At 39.7% G+C, this 16,198-nt stretch overlaps 1 protein-coding gene across 1 annotated transcript; it reads left to right on the top strand.

Annotated features, from left to right (window-relative positions):
- Positions 1-636: 636 nt before the first annotated feature.
- Positions 637-1,118, top strand: LOC140518688 (small ribosomal subunit protein uS8-like). Its single transcript, XM_072631032.1, has one exon. It carries the CDS (start codon positions 672-674, stop codon positions 1,062-1,064), a length of 393 nt encoding a protein of 130 aa, XP_072487133.1. The 5' UTR covers positions 637-671; the 3' UTR covers positions 1,065-1,118.
- The last annotated feature ends 15,080 nt before the right edge of the window (positions 1,119-16,198 follow it).

Genomic DNA, 16,198 nt, shown 5'->3' on the forward strand with positions numbered 1-16,198 from the left:
ATACTCATTTAAGGTAGACAGTAGCGTCAGCATCAGGAACATCTAGGTAGGTGCTGTTCTGTGCTCAGCTACTATGAAGTCAACATTATATAGACTGCTGCTACAAAAGCCTATCTCTTTAAAAGCAATAGTCTCAGTGAGTCAAACAAGCTGCGCTAGATCTCACGTTACTCATCTGTACAATGACAATGTTGAACTAGAACCTTCTAAATTCTCTTCCAGCTCCAAATCCTATTGTTCCATGGAATATCACATCCCAGAGGAAAGAAAAATGAAAGTTACCCAAAAGATACTTTAACAAGTCACAGTGGCTATAGGGATATTGAAGCATAACATCAAAATATTATCTGTGCAAGAAACAGTGTTAAAGACGACTAGAAAAAGAGATCATCTGGATGGGTACATCATCTAACGAGAATATTCTATATCTCCTGAGATATAAGAACCATTATGAAAGAATATGAACAAAAAAAAAGGAAAAGGAAATTACGTTTAAAGAAGCAGCACTGTGGATTACTGGTAAGTACTTTCTACAGAAGTGCTAAGGGATCAAAAACACCTAAAATTAGGGGGAGTGGATCATAGGTGAATTCAGCTTATCCAAAGCTCACCCACCACCTGCTAAAATAATTTGAATTTGGCTCTTTCCGCCATCTTGCAGCACTGCCACCATGGTGCGCATGAACATCCTGGCAGATGTACTCAAAAGCATTAACAATGCAGAAAAGCAAGAAAAGCTCCAGGTTCTCATTAGGCCATGCTCCAAAGTAATCATGCGGTTCTTAATTGTGATGATGAAGCATAGTTACATTGGAGAATGTGAGATCACTGATGATCACAGAGCAGGGAAAATTGTTGTGAACCTCACGGGCAGATTAAACAAGTATGGTGTAATCAGCCCCAGATTTGATATTCAGTTGAAAGATCTGGAAAACTGGCAGAATAATCTGCTACCGTCCCGTCAGTTTGGGTTTACTGTGCTTACAACCTCAGCTGGCATCATGGACCATGAGGAAGCAAGACAAAAACACACAGGAGGAAAAATCCTGGGATTCTTTTCCTAAGGGCTGTAAAACATACGTACAAATAAAAGGCTCCAATGGACAAAAAAAAAAAAAGAATTTGAATTTGGTTATAAATCACCAAAGGCTCTTTCACTACATAAGTGAGCTCAGTGTTATTTTATGGGGCCGTTGGAACATATCTTGAGTTTCTAAAACTGAAATTATTATCATTGGCATGTCACAGAGGGAGCTTTATCATGGAAAAGATGGGAATTCATGTTACAGTAAATTTACACAACTAAAATAATCTATGACAAAATCTTACCTGTCAAAATACGCAGTTTAAGAAAACGAACCAGGATTTCCTAAAACAAAGAAGTTTAAAATTAGAAAAGATGCATAATAGCAAATCTTAACTAATCTATACTTTTATCCTCAATTTATAAATTCCTCTCAAATGAGCATCTGAATTAGACAAATATTCATCAGTTACTAGGTGCAGAGCATACTTTTTCTGGTTTTGATACCTTTGGAAGGATTCCAAAATAAACTTAGGCATTACAAAACATAGAAGTCAACAATAGGAGGATCTGGAGGCTAGATACCCACTTTGTCAGGGATGTTGGAGATGGCATTCATGATTCATTTGGGTTGGTGTAGGGTTAGAGTAGAATACTTACAATTTGCCAGATACTATGCTAAGCACTTTAAAATAATCATTTTAGCTTTAGGTAGATTGAGATTAAAGTACCAAAGGGATGTATATTTAGATCTACCATACAATATCCAGTTGGAAATGGGAATCTAGCACTGAAGGAAAAAAAATCAGAGAATCTTAAAAATCAAAAGGTACTTCTGGGGGCTATTAGGTTGCGTTATTGTTTGTTCTTCATTCTCAAATGTGATGCGGCACTTGCAAGTGAATTGGATTTAAGTAAGGGAGGGCTGTGCAAACTCATCAGCCACTTTCCTCCAGGGCCATCTGAGTCCAATGGCAAGATATAGATCAGGACAACTGGAGATGGCCTGGGATGCAGAGGGAGAACATAACCTTTTTTAAGTTCACCAGAGATAACTCCTATGATTTCTGATTATTAATGCAAAGTTAAAAAAAAGTGCTCATCAGTATCATAGAGGATACTCTATACAAAGTCAAAACTGAAACGAGAATCTCTAGCTTTCTGTCTGTAGATGACATTGCACAGACTACAAAAAATAGTGAAACATTTAAGAGCTTCTTCAATGGGAAAGTCACTCAAAAAAACCAGTTAATACACACTGGAAAAATCAAGCAAATGAAGAAGGCATATTGCCCAGCTTATGACACTCAAAAGGCTAGAAATCTTCCTGAGTTAGTCCATCAGCACATATACAGCAGGACCTTGTTTTAGAAGTAACTTGGTTTATGTGTGCTTCACTGGATAAGGAAAAATTTTTCAAAAAAATTATCTCTCAGGGCAAACAAAAATTCGCAGTACAAATGCAAAGGGATGATGCTCAACTAGGGCAACAGGTTTTTTTGAACTCATATAAGATTACATGCTGTCTTGGGGAGGGAGGGGGAGAAAATTTAAAACTTATGAAAGAGACTGTTCAAAACTGAAAACAAATTAATTTTTTAAAAAAGTCAAAAACAAGTGTGGTTAGATAGATTCCTAGTCAGAAGTGAATGTAAGGAAAAAAATCCGCAAGTCAAAACATGAAAGTGATTCTAAAAAATGAAAAATAAGTGAAGGCAGTAGTATTAGTCTTACTTTTAGTGAAAGCAGCCTAAGAGAGAACACTCCCGATGTTGAAATCCCTAATGTGCTCATAGGAGATTCTCCTTCCAAGCAATAACCATTCCTCCTCCCTATTGTCTTCCTCACGCCAGCCATGACTCTTCTCAAAGGTAAAGTGCAGGTTAATTTATTTTATTTTGTTTATATTGCGTACTAATCATTGCTATTGTATTTCAGGCACATTAGGGACAAAAACCGTACTTAAAATTATAAATATTTTTGGGGATGTGGTACCAGTCATCTAACTTTACATTATTTACTATGGAAAAATTCACTTTGCGATATGAACAAATCACATGAGAAATGGAATCTCAGAACAAATTAAATTTGTAAACCAAGGTTCTACTATATCTTGAAAGGCACAAGAGATATAGAATAGAATAGGAAGAGGGAAGTCTAGACTGGATTTGAAAAAGCAGTAGAGCACTTTCAATAATCCTAAATTTCCCTATGATGTGAGAAAAATCTAGATTATAGGTGATCTGAAGGGTAACAGAAACAAGTGATGTTTAAGAAGTGCTTCAAGTTTATTATTATAAAGCTCACAACATCAAAGTGGACACTACAAGTATTCTCTTCATTTTATAGATGAAGAAACAGGCTTAGTGAAGTGACTTGCCCAGGAATATACAATTACAAAGTGATAGAAGGAGAGTCCAGCCCAGGCCCAGACCCCTAGGGTAGTCTTCTAGTACCCAGAACCTGTTGCTTCTCTGAAACACCAAAGGTGTGTATAAGTAGGTGACGTTACGAAGGACTTGCAGAAAATAAATGCTGTAAATGACATCAGGGACAGATATGAGAGTAAATTAGAGGAGTTAGTCATTTAAAGAGAGAAAGATGTACATCCTGAATGTTATCCTGGAACCCACAAAACTGAAGATTCTTCAGAAAAAGACAAAAAACAACATAGCCTAAGGAAGACCCAATTTGTTCTGGTGCAAGGAGTAATCACCCTGATGTAGTGCAGGGACAACCACACTGATGTGACTGATTCTAGATCCATTCAACAAGGGTCCAGAAGGAGGGAAGGACTAGCTGTAATACAGCCTATGCTGCTCAGACCCTTTCTGTAGCCATCTGCACAGTTCTGGGCACAACATTTCAAGAGTAATGTTGAGAAACTCATGTGCATGCAGAGGAAGGGACTAAGGATGCTACAGCAACAGGAAACTGTGCTATATGAGATCAGCTGAATGAACTAGGGGATCTTTGAGAAGAGGTGAGTAGCTGTGCTACGGAAGGGAGATTAGATTTGTTCTGTTTGGCCTCAGAAGGCATAATTAGAAGCAATTACAAGTTAGAGGGACCCAGATTTTAGTTTGATATGAGGAAAAAAATCTCACCAAATATACTTGACCAAAAGTGGAATATGCCACCCCAGGAAGAAGTGGTTTCCCTAAAAAGAGATTATCTTCAAGCAGAATAGAAGTAGATGGATGGTGACCTCTCAGAGATACTGTAAAAGGGACTCAAGGTCTGACACAGGTAGAACTAGAGATTACCTCAGAGATTCCTTTCAATAGAGAATCTACAGTGTCTACTATGTACAGTGTTTACTACACATTAAAGATCTCCCTCAGGAGCCTTTTAGGTATCTTTGTCCCTGAAACAAACAGCTCCACACTGTTGTGTCCTCAGTGTGTGAACCTATTTGTTATGGTCTGCCAGCAACCTCCATTTGCTGTTTGTAGGCATTAATTGATACTGGTAGTATCTCTACTTCTAGCAACATTCTTCACTCTCCCCTTTATTCCTTACCCCCAACTTTGTTACCCTTTTCCCTTATCCCATTTTCTGCTTCTACTCAGCTGTACCCAATGAAAGCAGATAAGAGAACTTAGGAGAAATGTGCCTGCAATAGTATTTAGCCCTATTTAGACCAGCCGAAGGTGGTCACCTCAGAGGAAGCTTGTAAAACACCTTTGGGAATAAAAAGAAAAATGTCATGCAGTCCCTGCCTATGAAGCTCATATCTAGTGGAAGAGATCAAGACAGAAATAACTACAAAATAATTTACAATATAACGACTAGAAGAATGGTACCTCCGAGTTACCTTGGGAATTGAAAGGATAAAGATATGGCTTCTGTCTCACAATGAAAACTCATGGAAGGTTAGCAGGAGGTGGCATTTGAACTGGACCTCGAAGGAAGGTTCAAGTTTCAACAAGTCAAACTGTCAGGGTGAGCAGAGAAGCCCATGGAAAATCAGTCCTACAAGAAACCTTTAGGACCACCGACTCCACCCTTGCCCAAACTCTGCTCCATGCCAGGGAAGGGGCTTGCGATATTTCCCATAAAGATGGAATGACGTATTTCTTTTTTCATCTCAGGCAGAACACGTTTCCCCAAGATTTCCTCAAGCCCCCGATTCATGGGCTCATACTTTACTCGGCTTGGTCTCAGCGCTTCCCCTCCCTTCCTGCCCTCCTTCTCTACTCCAGCCACAGGGCACCCCTCGGCGGCCCCCGCCCCGGCTCTGCGTCCTTCTCGCTTCTCCCCATCCCCCCTCTTCCCAGCCAGGTGTCCGGCTCCCACCGTCCACCGCCCCCATCCCCGCCTGCTCCTCCACCCTGTCCGTGCCCTGCTCCCACCCTCGCTCTCCTGCGCCCCCGCCCCCGGCGGGTCCCGGACACCCCCGTGCGCCCCCTCCCCCTTTCTCCTGCGTCTCGCGGCCGTGACAGCGGGGCTCCCCCTCCCCCATTACCGGGCGCCCGGAGGCCGAGGCTGCGGCGGAGGCTGCGCGGGGCTGGGCCCGCGGGAGGACCATGTTCCGGCTCCGAGGCTGCGGCTGCGTCTGTGAGGGAGACACAAGAGGAGACACGGGCTCAGGAGGGGCGCAGCCGCCGCGCCCCGTCCGGACCCGGAGCCTCCCGAGGTTTGGCCGGTGCCTCACCTGCCCGGCGGCCTCCTGTCTGTTATTGTGGCTCGGGAAGGGGGAGGGAGGGAGAACCCCGGCAAGCACTTCCGGCTCCGCCGCCGCGCCGCTTCCTTTTCCGTCGCTGCCCAGGACCGCTTCCGGGGCTGTAAAAATGTGGAGACACTTAGTGGAGCTGGGGAAAAGAATCCTGCGAAGGAGACAGGCGATGTGAGTGCTTGTCCCATCCCTCCCTAAAATGAGGGGGCTGGACTTCAGGAACCATAAGGTCCCTTCCAGCTGTGTCCTGTGATTTCTTCAGTCAGCCAGCATTTATTAAGTGCCTGCTGTGTGCCAGCCACAGAAAGAGGCACTGGATTTTTTTTTGTGTTAATGCAACAAAGACCTTCATGAAAGCCTTAGTGCAACCTGCTACACGTGAAATCTAAGACTGAGGAAGGATCTCAGGTGTCCCTTGTAGCTCAGATGAGCATCTTCCCTGCCCTGGGACTCGGTTTCCCAATCTGTAAAAAGAAAGAATTGGGCTAGATCAACACCAAGGTGCCCTGTCCTTTGAAATCCCTTGGTTTTATAAACTCATTCCCTGTGGAGGCAACTCATTGCCCTTGGGGACAGTTCAAATTGTTGAAAAGGTTTTCCTTATGTTGCTTCTCAGTTGTCACCATTGAGTCTACCTTTGACCTTTGCTCCCAACAAATTCAAGTTCAATCTCTCTTACCCCTGACAGCCCTACAAACATTAGATATCAGCTTTCATGCTCCCTCTTAAATCTTTCCTTCCCTACAGCATTTCTTTGCTCAACCTTTGTATGTAATAATAATCTATGATCCCCTTACCGCCCTTGTATGCTAAAGCTTTTCTATATGTGTTCTAAAATATGACAGCCAAAAATTTTCCCCAAAATTCTGTGAAATTTTCATAGAGTCTGTACCTAGAAGGAACCTTAGATTTCATCTAGTCTACTCCCCTCCTTGGAGAATAAGCTTATGAGTAGGGATTTTTCCATTCTTAGTTTTTCTATCCCTTGTGTCTAGTATATAATAGGTAATTAATGCTTGTTGATTTATTTAAGGGTGAAGTGACCTGCTTAAAGTCAAACTGATGGGGTGCTTGGGTGCATGTGCTGGGACTCCAATTCTAAAATCACATATCTCTCTAAAAATCACATTTCTCCCTAGCCTCAAAACACTACCCCAGGCAGTGTCTCCCCAGCCCAAGGACACAGCCTGCCCTAGTAACAGCTGTTATCTCCCTTCCTGCTGCAGTAGCCAGCTGCACCTACATAACTTATTAGTCTGAACCATCTGTGTACTGACTGAACTGGCTGTGCACTGGATCATAACGACATTTACTGCTGACTAACCAATCCTATGCATCCTAGACTTAGATATACATATGCTCCCTTACATTTATCTTGTCTAACAAGACATTGATGAGAGCAGCCTGGGTATTTCTCAGTCAGCCCTGATCGTTGACTTAGTGATGGTTCAGGCTTAAAACCACACCTCCAGGTAACCTACCCTTGGGCTATTTCCTGATGAATTTTGAGTAAAAACCTGCACAGTAGATACCAAAAGTGCATGTTCCTTGAAAAACTAACCAGCCCTTAACCACTCCCGAATCCTGCCCTGAATCACCTACTTAGCATATTTGGTACATGTTTTACTACAGAATATCCTATATAAACTTTACCTGTACCCCTCTAAGGTTTCAGGTTCCCTAAGAATTGTTGCCCTCTGAAAAATATATAAATCTTGATCTTGACCTCAACAATGCTTGAGTCCGTGAATTCTTCTCCAGACAGCCCATGCTGGTAACTCCAGCCTTGGAGTTTCTGCAAACCCCTCTTCTAGCCTTCATCAAAACTAGTGAATAGAATGACTGGGATTTGAACCTAGGCCCATTATTTTCAGTTTCACAGTTTTTTTCCTGCAGTATAAATATGCTCATTGATTTATTGGCCACACTGCCTTTATTTCTCTGTGTTACTCCAACACACATGACAACCCCCTACTCTCAATTCATAAATGAATTTGAATTTTAGTTATTTCAAACTCTTATGCTGAAAGTGGTGGGCCTTCTGGTTGTAGTGTAGGTGACCTTGAGAGGGTCTCAATGTCAAGAAGTATAGTACCAGTGCCTCAGGGTAACAGGCAGCCCTGAGAACAGATCAATTGAGAATAAGAGTTTGTAGCTCATCATCTACCAAGATTTGCCTAGTGCTTCCCAACAGAAAATATACTTTCCTAGTTATTGAGTATACTTATCAAATAATGGCTCACATTTGTATTGTGCATTAATGATTGCAAAATACTTTATGTACAAGTATGTCATTTAATCTTCTCTCAACAGCCTTGTGAAATACATAATGAGGTTGTGTGTGTGCGTGTGTATGTGTGTGTCTCAAAGGGAGTAAAATATCTCTAACACTTCTCTCTACTGTTTTCCAAGTGACATTTTAATTCCAGCAGGGGTAGCACAAGCCTCCATTCTGCTTTCTTCAAAGAGTAGGGGTATTGGGATAAAGTCACATTTGTCTGCTCCATTAAATATTATTTGTCTAGGGGATGTAGACTTTTGATTGCTATTTCTTAATAGGGGCAGGGACCCCCAAGCTTTTTTTCCAAAGCTAGATCACCTTCCTACCAAAAACCAGTTTCAAAATAAAGACACGAAGCAAATAGTAGTGAAGCCTATATATCCAAGTTAATAGTAAAACAGGAATTAGAAAAAGTATATGTATAGAGATATATTCTAGACAATACTGATTGAGCTCTCCCACTGAGAACAAGATAACTCAGCTCTTTTTTACCAAAAAGAAATTCCCTGAAGTCTCTATTTTAGCAAGTTGGGGATAAGGACATCATAAGAGATTGCCAGCTCCTCTCACATTGACTTCTTCTTAGAGTCTTTTTCCCCTTTTGAGACAGGTTGGCATCACACATCTTTTTCCTTGTAGCTGGAAGCTAGAAGACCTTAAAGAACCTGAAAGAAAACCCTGTCTCTTCTCTTCCTCTGGACAACTCCACTCCACCTATCACATAGATGCAAGGCATTTATCTCCATCAATGATGGGAGAGTCTATATCAATGAGGCTGGAAATTCAATTTACACATACTCTGGGTATTGAAAAACTCTTCCTATAAGTGAAGGAATCCATGGATCAGTGATCAGCTTAATACTACCATTGAAACTTTAAAGGTCTTTACAACTTATTGCCCTTTGGATCTACTCATCATGTCTGTGACTTCCCAGGACAAAACTCCTTTTCCTGGCTATCCCTGTGGATATGTGACCTGACAGGGGTAAAGGGAGTGGAGTATATTAGAATATAAATTCCTCAAGGTAGGGATGGATCTCTTGTCTAATAACAAGCTCTGCAAGGGAGCAGGAGAATGAACTTCAAATATAAAGGAAAAGAAATTCCAATAAGACAAGTCTATTTTGCAACAACCAGAATGGACATCTTTCTCTTGTAATGCAAGTTCAACTTTCATCTCTAGCTGGACATTTTTACTGCCTAATCTCCAGCTTGGGATAAGAAGTTGTACAAGTAAGACTACCCATCTTACTATCTGGACATTGTTACTTCCATCTCATAGTGCATTTGCCTGTAGGCAATTTTGCCTCCTTTGTTGGCAAATGGAGTGCCTCCACTCAGTAATGAATAATCTCACACTTGATTATACTGTTTAGATCCCAGTGCCTAAACTTCTGTAGATCATCCAAATCCCATTCCCATCTGTCACCACTCAGTTCCTTATTCTCATTCCCCTCAACTCTCCCACTTGAATTTTCCACCTAACTCTACCCAGTCCTATCACTGTGACCTCTGGAATGCTAGTCTCATAGGCAACAAACTACCCTTCATTTTAAATCTCCCTTTCCCATTCCTTTCAAGTAACTCTTATTGAAACCTGTTCTCTCTCCGCCCCCTCCACCCCGCCCTCCCCACCCATGACAGTCTCCCTTGCTACCCTTTTCACTATTAGATGCATCTACACTCATTTCTTTTGACTCACTGGTCAAGGGCAGTGATGGGGAGGGTGGGAAGTTGAAATGCTCCTTGCTCCCCATTGCTACTTCCAGGTTCTCCTACCTCTCACTCAGTAATGTTTTCTACTTCGAATTTCATGCTATTTATATATTCCACCCAATGAAAATACTTGTAGCTATTGTCTACAGACCCTCCAAGTGAGCCCTTCCCTCCCTTCCCAAATATGTTTGGTATGTGGCTCATTTTTTCTCTCCTCTCTAACTCCTACCCTTATACTAAGGAACTTTCTCTCTCTCTCTCTCTCTCTCTCTGTATATTGACTATGCTCTAAACACCCTAATTATTAGATCCTCAACCTACTCAATTCCCATGAACTGCTCCACTCAACCTGAATCATACACAAAGATGGTCATACTTGTGATTTTGCCCATCATTCACAAGTGTACTACCTCTGTGTTTAGGAATTCTGAAATCATCTTTTCCAATCATGACCTATTGACTTTTTGCTTCTCTCTTTGTCTTCCATTACAATACCCTATTCTTCATCCATATCATAACCTCCAATCCATTGACCTCTCAGTTTTCCCTCAGGTCACCTCCCCTGCACTCAGTCTTATTTTCCTCAACTTGACCCCTTGGGGAACCAGTATAACTTTACATTGTCTTTCTCCCTTGAATTCCTAACCCCCTTATCAGATTCCCAGTTATGCTTAGCCAAACCTCAGCCTTGGATCACTGCCAACTTTACATTTGCTTCTACACATATGATACTGAATGAAAATGGAGAAAATCACACATCTGCTCTGACTGGGTCTATTACAAATTTGCCCTCTCTACTGCTGGGCAGTACTATTATACCTCCCTTAACAACTCACTGTCTCACTCTCCATAGCACATTTAAAAACAGATTTAGCATAAATGTGAGTTAGGTAGAAACAAAGTAGTTAGATACGAGTTATGATCTGAGAGAGGACAGTGCTCATTCAGGGATCAAGAAGGGCTTCATGCAGAAGATAATATTTGAGCTGCATCTTAAAAGAAGGGAATATATTCCAAGCATGGAAGATGATCAGTGCAGTGGCACAGAGATAGGAGATTATGTATCATGAATGGAGAACAGAGAGAGTCATTTTGGTTAGATCACAGAGCATGGATGGGGGAGTAATGTTCAGTGAGGCTGAAAAGGTAAATTCAGGCCAGGTGAGCAGGCCTTTAAAAATTAAACAAAGTAGTTTATATTACATTCTAGATGAAAGAGAAAACCACTAGAATTGGTTGAGAAGGGGAATCACACATCATCTGTACCAAAATGTACCTAAATCATTATGGCAGCAATGTAGACTATGGACTGGAGAGGGGAAGTATTTGGGATTGAAAGAGGAAAAAGTAGATTCAGATTAGCTTCTGAGGGAGATGAGATAGGAAATTAGCAACCTCTAGTTCTAAACCCTCCACCCAGTTGCATTTTCTCAAGACATAATCTCTGAACTGATTTCACTTCCCTCCCTTCCTAATTTTATAATTTGCCAGTTAAACTCCAGCATGACCTCTAATTTTGAATCCCTTTACCTTTTGTTCTATTTCTTCTCATCCCTAGCCAAAACTCAACCCTGGGTTACTCCTACCATTTATCTTGTCTGTTCCTACATATTTGTTGCTGAGTAGGGCTGGACAAAGTTAAGCAAAAGATTTGACTACACTATACAATTTATGTTACTGAATGTTAATGAGTCCCTCATCTCACTGAACTGAATCAATAATTTTTGTTGTTGGTGTTTAGTCATTTTTTCACTTGTGTCTGACTCTTCATGACCTCCACTTGGGATTTTCTTGACAAAGATACTGGAGTGGTTTGCCATTTCCTTCGTTAGTTTATTCTACAGATAAGGAAATGGATGCAGGCAGAGGTTAAGTGATTTGTACAAGGTCACACAACTAGTGGGTGTCTAAACTCAAATTTGAACTCAGACTTTTCTTACTCTAGGTTGTACCATTGCACCATCTTGCTGCCTGCCATAAAGGGGATAAGCATTTATATAGTGCCTACTATATTCCAGACACTATGGTTTTGATCCTTACAACAACCCTTTTGAGGCAAGTACTGTTATTACTCCCATTTTACAATTGAAAATCTGAAACAAACACAGATTAAGTGACTTGCCCAGAGTCACACAGCTAGCAAGTATTTGAGGTAAGATTTTAACTCAGATATTCTTGATTCTAGACCCAGAACTATACCTACTGTGCCATCTAGCTGCCTAAAGGCACCTGAGTTCAAAGTACAGGCATGTAATGAAATAACATAAACTATTCCACCTATAAACTATCCTATAAATAAAATATTATGTTTGCGGGGAAAGTACGCATGCATGAAGATCACACATGAAAGATCCACATGCGTTGAAATATGTGTGGAGGGGTAATTCACTCAAAGCTCCAAGACCCTTGACAACTCCTGGTGATGTCACTAACTTGTTCTCATTGTACCTGTACCAGGCAATTACTGGCAGCATCACTCCACTAGCCTCACTGGGCCTGCTCCTTGTCAGGTTTGTTGTCTCTATTGGACATATTGATACACTGAGTTCTCTGATTCTTTTTGGTTTTCCTACATAGTCTTCTCTGGTATTGTGTAGTTTTCCTGCTGGAGTATTTCTCTGATGGTTCCTGATCTTAAATGAATAATGGAGAGGATTATGGGAAGATAGAGGAATAAGACAGGAAATGCCAGCCTCTCTGAAATTCTCTAACAAACATATTAAAGCTATTGCCTCAAAGGGAATTTTGAGCATCAGAAATAATTAAAACCCAGGGTAAAGTAGTTGTCTTCCTGAGACAATTTGCAGGGACTTCAGGAAAACTAGACTTCTGGAGAGGTGGGGGTGGAGGCCTGGCCCAATTAAATGCAAACATCTCCAGGCAGACCCTGCTGAATCAACAAATAACAAACCCTGAGGACAGGTGGCAGCCTCCAAAGCACAAACTTTCACCTCGCTGACTTTGTGGGGTCAGATAGCTGAGCAGGGGAAGATCAAAGGACCCTTGTGGTCACTGGAAGGAGAAATGAGCACATACTCAGTGAGTGCCATAACTGTGGGGTGGGGACCCTGGTTGTGGAGACTTGTAGGAGAGTGGAATCCCTGGTTTTGGGTTTCAGTTCTAGGGAATGGGGTGAACTGAAATTCTCAGCTTGGAGAGGGACTTCAGGGAACAAGAGCATATACAGTGACTGCATGGCTAGGGACCCTAGCTGTGGCCTAGGGGTGGAGAGGAGTGCCCAAGGTCAGGCTCCCAGATAGAACTTAGAAAACAACTGTACTTAAAACCTAAAGCTGGAGGCATCATCCTCTATACCTTGGGACTAGAATTTGACTATAATAATAAGCAACTAAAATAAAATAATAATAACAATAATAAGTGAGCAAAGGAGAAAGAACCTGACTGTAGATGGCTACTATTGGGAAAGAGATCTGAGTTCTTACTCCAAAGAAGATAGTGAAGCTAAAAAAATACTCCTACTTTAAAGGAAAATATCAAATGATCATAAGCCCAAAAAGAATTCTTGGAAGAGTTTAAAAAGGGCTTTAAAAATGAAATGAAAGAGGTTGAGTGAAAATTAGGGAGAAGAAGAACAATCCAAGAAAATGAAGAAAATTATAAAAAAAAAATCAGCCAACTGAAAAAAGAGATCCAAAAATTTAAGGGAGAAAAGAATTCCTTAAAAACTACATTTGGTCAAGGGGAAGCCAATTATGTCATATGACACCAAGAAATAATAAAATCAAAAAATGAAAAAAAAAATAGAAGAGAATATAAAACATCTCATTAAAAAAACAACTGATTTGGAGAACAAATTGAGCAGAGAAAAAATAAGAATTGTTGGACTACCTGAAAATTATGATTTGAAGAAGAGTCTAGATATGATATTGCAAGAAGTTATTGAAGAAAATTGTCCTGAACCACTAGAATGAGAGAATAAAATTGAAATAGAAAAAAATACATGATCACCACCCAAAATAGATCCTAAGATGAAAATTTGCAGGACTTATAGCCAAGTTTTGAAGTTCCCAGATTAAGGAGAAAATAGTATAAGCAACAAGAAAAAAACAAATTTAAATACCATGAAGCTACAATCAGAATAACACAAGATCTATTAGCTTCTACATTAAAAAGACCACAGGACTTGGAAAATATTTTAAGAAGTAAAAGGGCTGGGATTGTGACCAAAAATAACTTGCCCAGTATAATCCTTAACAACAACAGCAACAACAATAAATTGGACAGTTAGTGAACTGAAAGACTTTCAGGTGTTTGTGACAAAATCTTCAGAACTCAAAGGAAAATGTGACATATCAAGGAGAAATGTAAACATTAAAAAACAATTATAAGGGACTCAGTAGGTCACACTATTTACTCCTTATATGGGTAAATGTTATCTATACTCTTAAGATTGTTATCATTACTTGGATAGTTTAAATGATTATACATTGATAAAAGGCTTGAGGTTGACCTGAGAATAATGGGATGATTTTAAAATTAAAATTGGGGAGGGAGAGTTAAAAATGGAATAATTATACAAATAAGGCATGAATGGAAGAAGTGTTATAGTGGTAACAATAGGGATGGAGAGCTGGTAGTGCTAGAATTTTACATAATAGCTGAGTGAAAGAGGGAAGAACATATATCTAGAATGGCATAAAAGTCTTCTAAATTTATAAAGAAATAGGAGAGTGAGGGGATAGGATGAAGGAGGAAACAATGAGGGTAGGGAGGAGAGGATAAGGGAATGACTCTTTAGAGGGTTGGGTAGGTTAAGAAATAGGAGGGAAAGGCAGTGGATAGAAGTACATTAGTTGAGTTGGGAGGGATAGGGTAAGTAGAGGGAGAACAATAAATAGTGAGGAAAAATAGAACGGAGGGAAATACACAACTAGTAATTATGATTTTGAACAAGAATGGGATGTACTCATCTATAAACTGGAAATGGATAGCAGAATGGATTAAAAATCAGAATCCAACAATATGTTGTTTATTAGAAACACAATTAAAAATGAGGCGTACAGAGTTAAAATAAAGAGCTGGAGTAGAATTTAGCTGATGAAGAAAAAAAAACCAGGGGTAGCAATCATGATCTCAGATAAAGTTAAAGCTAAAAGAGATTTAATTAAAAGAGATAAACCAGGGAACTACACTGTGTCACCAATATTATTCAATATTGTTTTAGAAATGCCAGCAGTATTTATTGCTATTTAAAACTTTACAGGACTACAATTTACTGTTGTTTTAAGCTCTGATTACATGAATAGTTGTCTAAGTTATCATAAAGCCAATTGACATGTACTACAGATTGAGAAGTGCTAAAAGTGAATGCTTGGGAAGATTTTGAAGACTACCTTGGACACAATCTAGGTAGGACACAACCTAACTCTATTTCCTAAATGTTCTATTTCCTTTCTGAAAAAGGAAAATTCCCCACCTGATTACTCCTAAGCACTGCTTTCAGCACCTACTGGCTATATGATTGGCTATCAGATAATGACTCATTCCTGGAATCAAACAGAGCTCAGTCTTTTCCTTCTGCTAAGATATATGACATTGTCCCTCTTTTTCTTTTATAGCAAATTTCTATAATCAAGAAGTTCTATAAGTGCAATACTATACCTATTAATAATAGATGGAAATTGGAACATCTCGGAGTTACTATAGTGGGATTCAAGAATGAATAGCTTACAACTTTAACCTATATTCATGGCCAAATAAATAAATATAATATAGAGATAATATCCTCCAAAGGAAGAAATGATTAGACAAAGCAACAAGACAAAGATGTAAGATTATAAATGTCTAATCAAATAGGATAGCAAATATTGGAAAAACCAACAGGATAAAACTGATTCCTCTAAGAATTATATACAGATGTATATGATTAGCTTCTAAAATTTATCATATTTTGGTAATAAGATCTCAAATTTGGATATTTGCACAAAAATTACATGAGAGTGGTAAAAGTAAGTGAAATTATTTCTTTTTCGTTAAAGTATATGTTCAATAATTTTAAAAGGCAGATGAGTTCATTTTATGGTTGAACTCTCACATTTTAAAAAGTACCAAGTACCAAGTACAGCATTTAGGTAAAGACTGATATAAACTGAAATTCTCTGACGTTTCAAAAATGGAGAACTGATTTTAAGAGATTTTGCTAATTTATACTAAGTCAGAATTATCTGGGAACTTTTAGACCTGAACCAGAGAAGCAGAACTCCCTTTTAAAACTATCCCAAGGCTATTTTGGATCTGTCTTTAAAACAAAGGCTATCTAGGGATCAGACAACTACATGAGATATCTGCGATTCAAAAAATGCTGTTTGCCTCTTTTAACCAAACTCTAAGATCAACAGTTGTAGTATGTGATTGTGATGGAATACTATTGTGCTATAAGAAATGATGAGTTAGTTGCCTTTAGAAAAGCATGGAAAGACTTGTGTGAAAAAATGAAAAGTGAAATGAGCAGTACTAAGAAAACATATATAGTAACAAA

This window comes from Notamacropus eugenii, chromosome 1 (genome assembly GCF_028372415.1).
Source record: "Notamacropus eugenii isolate mMacEug1 chromosome 1, mMacEug1.pri_v2, whole genome shotgun sequence".
NCBI classification, from domain to species: Eukaryota; Metazoa; Chordata; class Mammalia; order Diprotodontia; family Macropodidae; genus Notamacropus; species Notamacropus eugenii.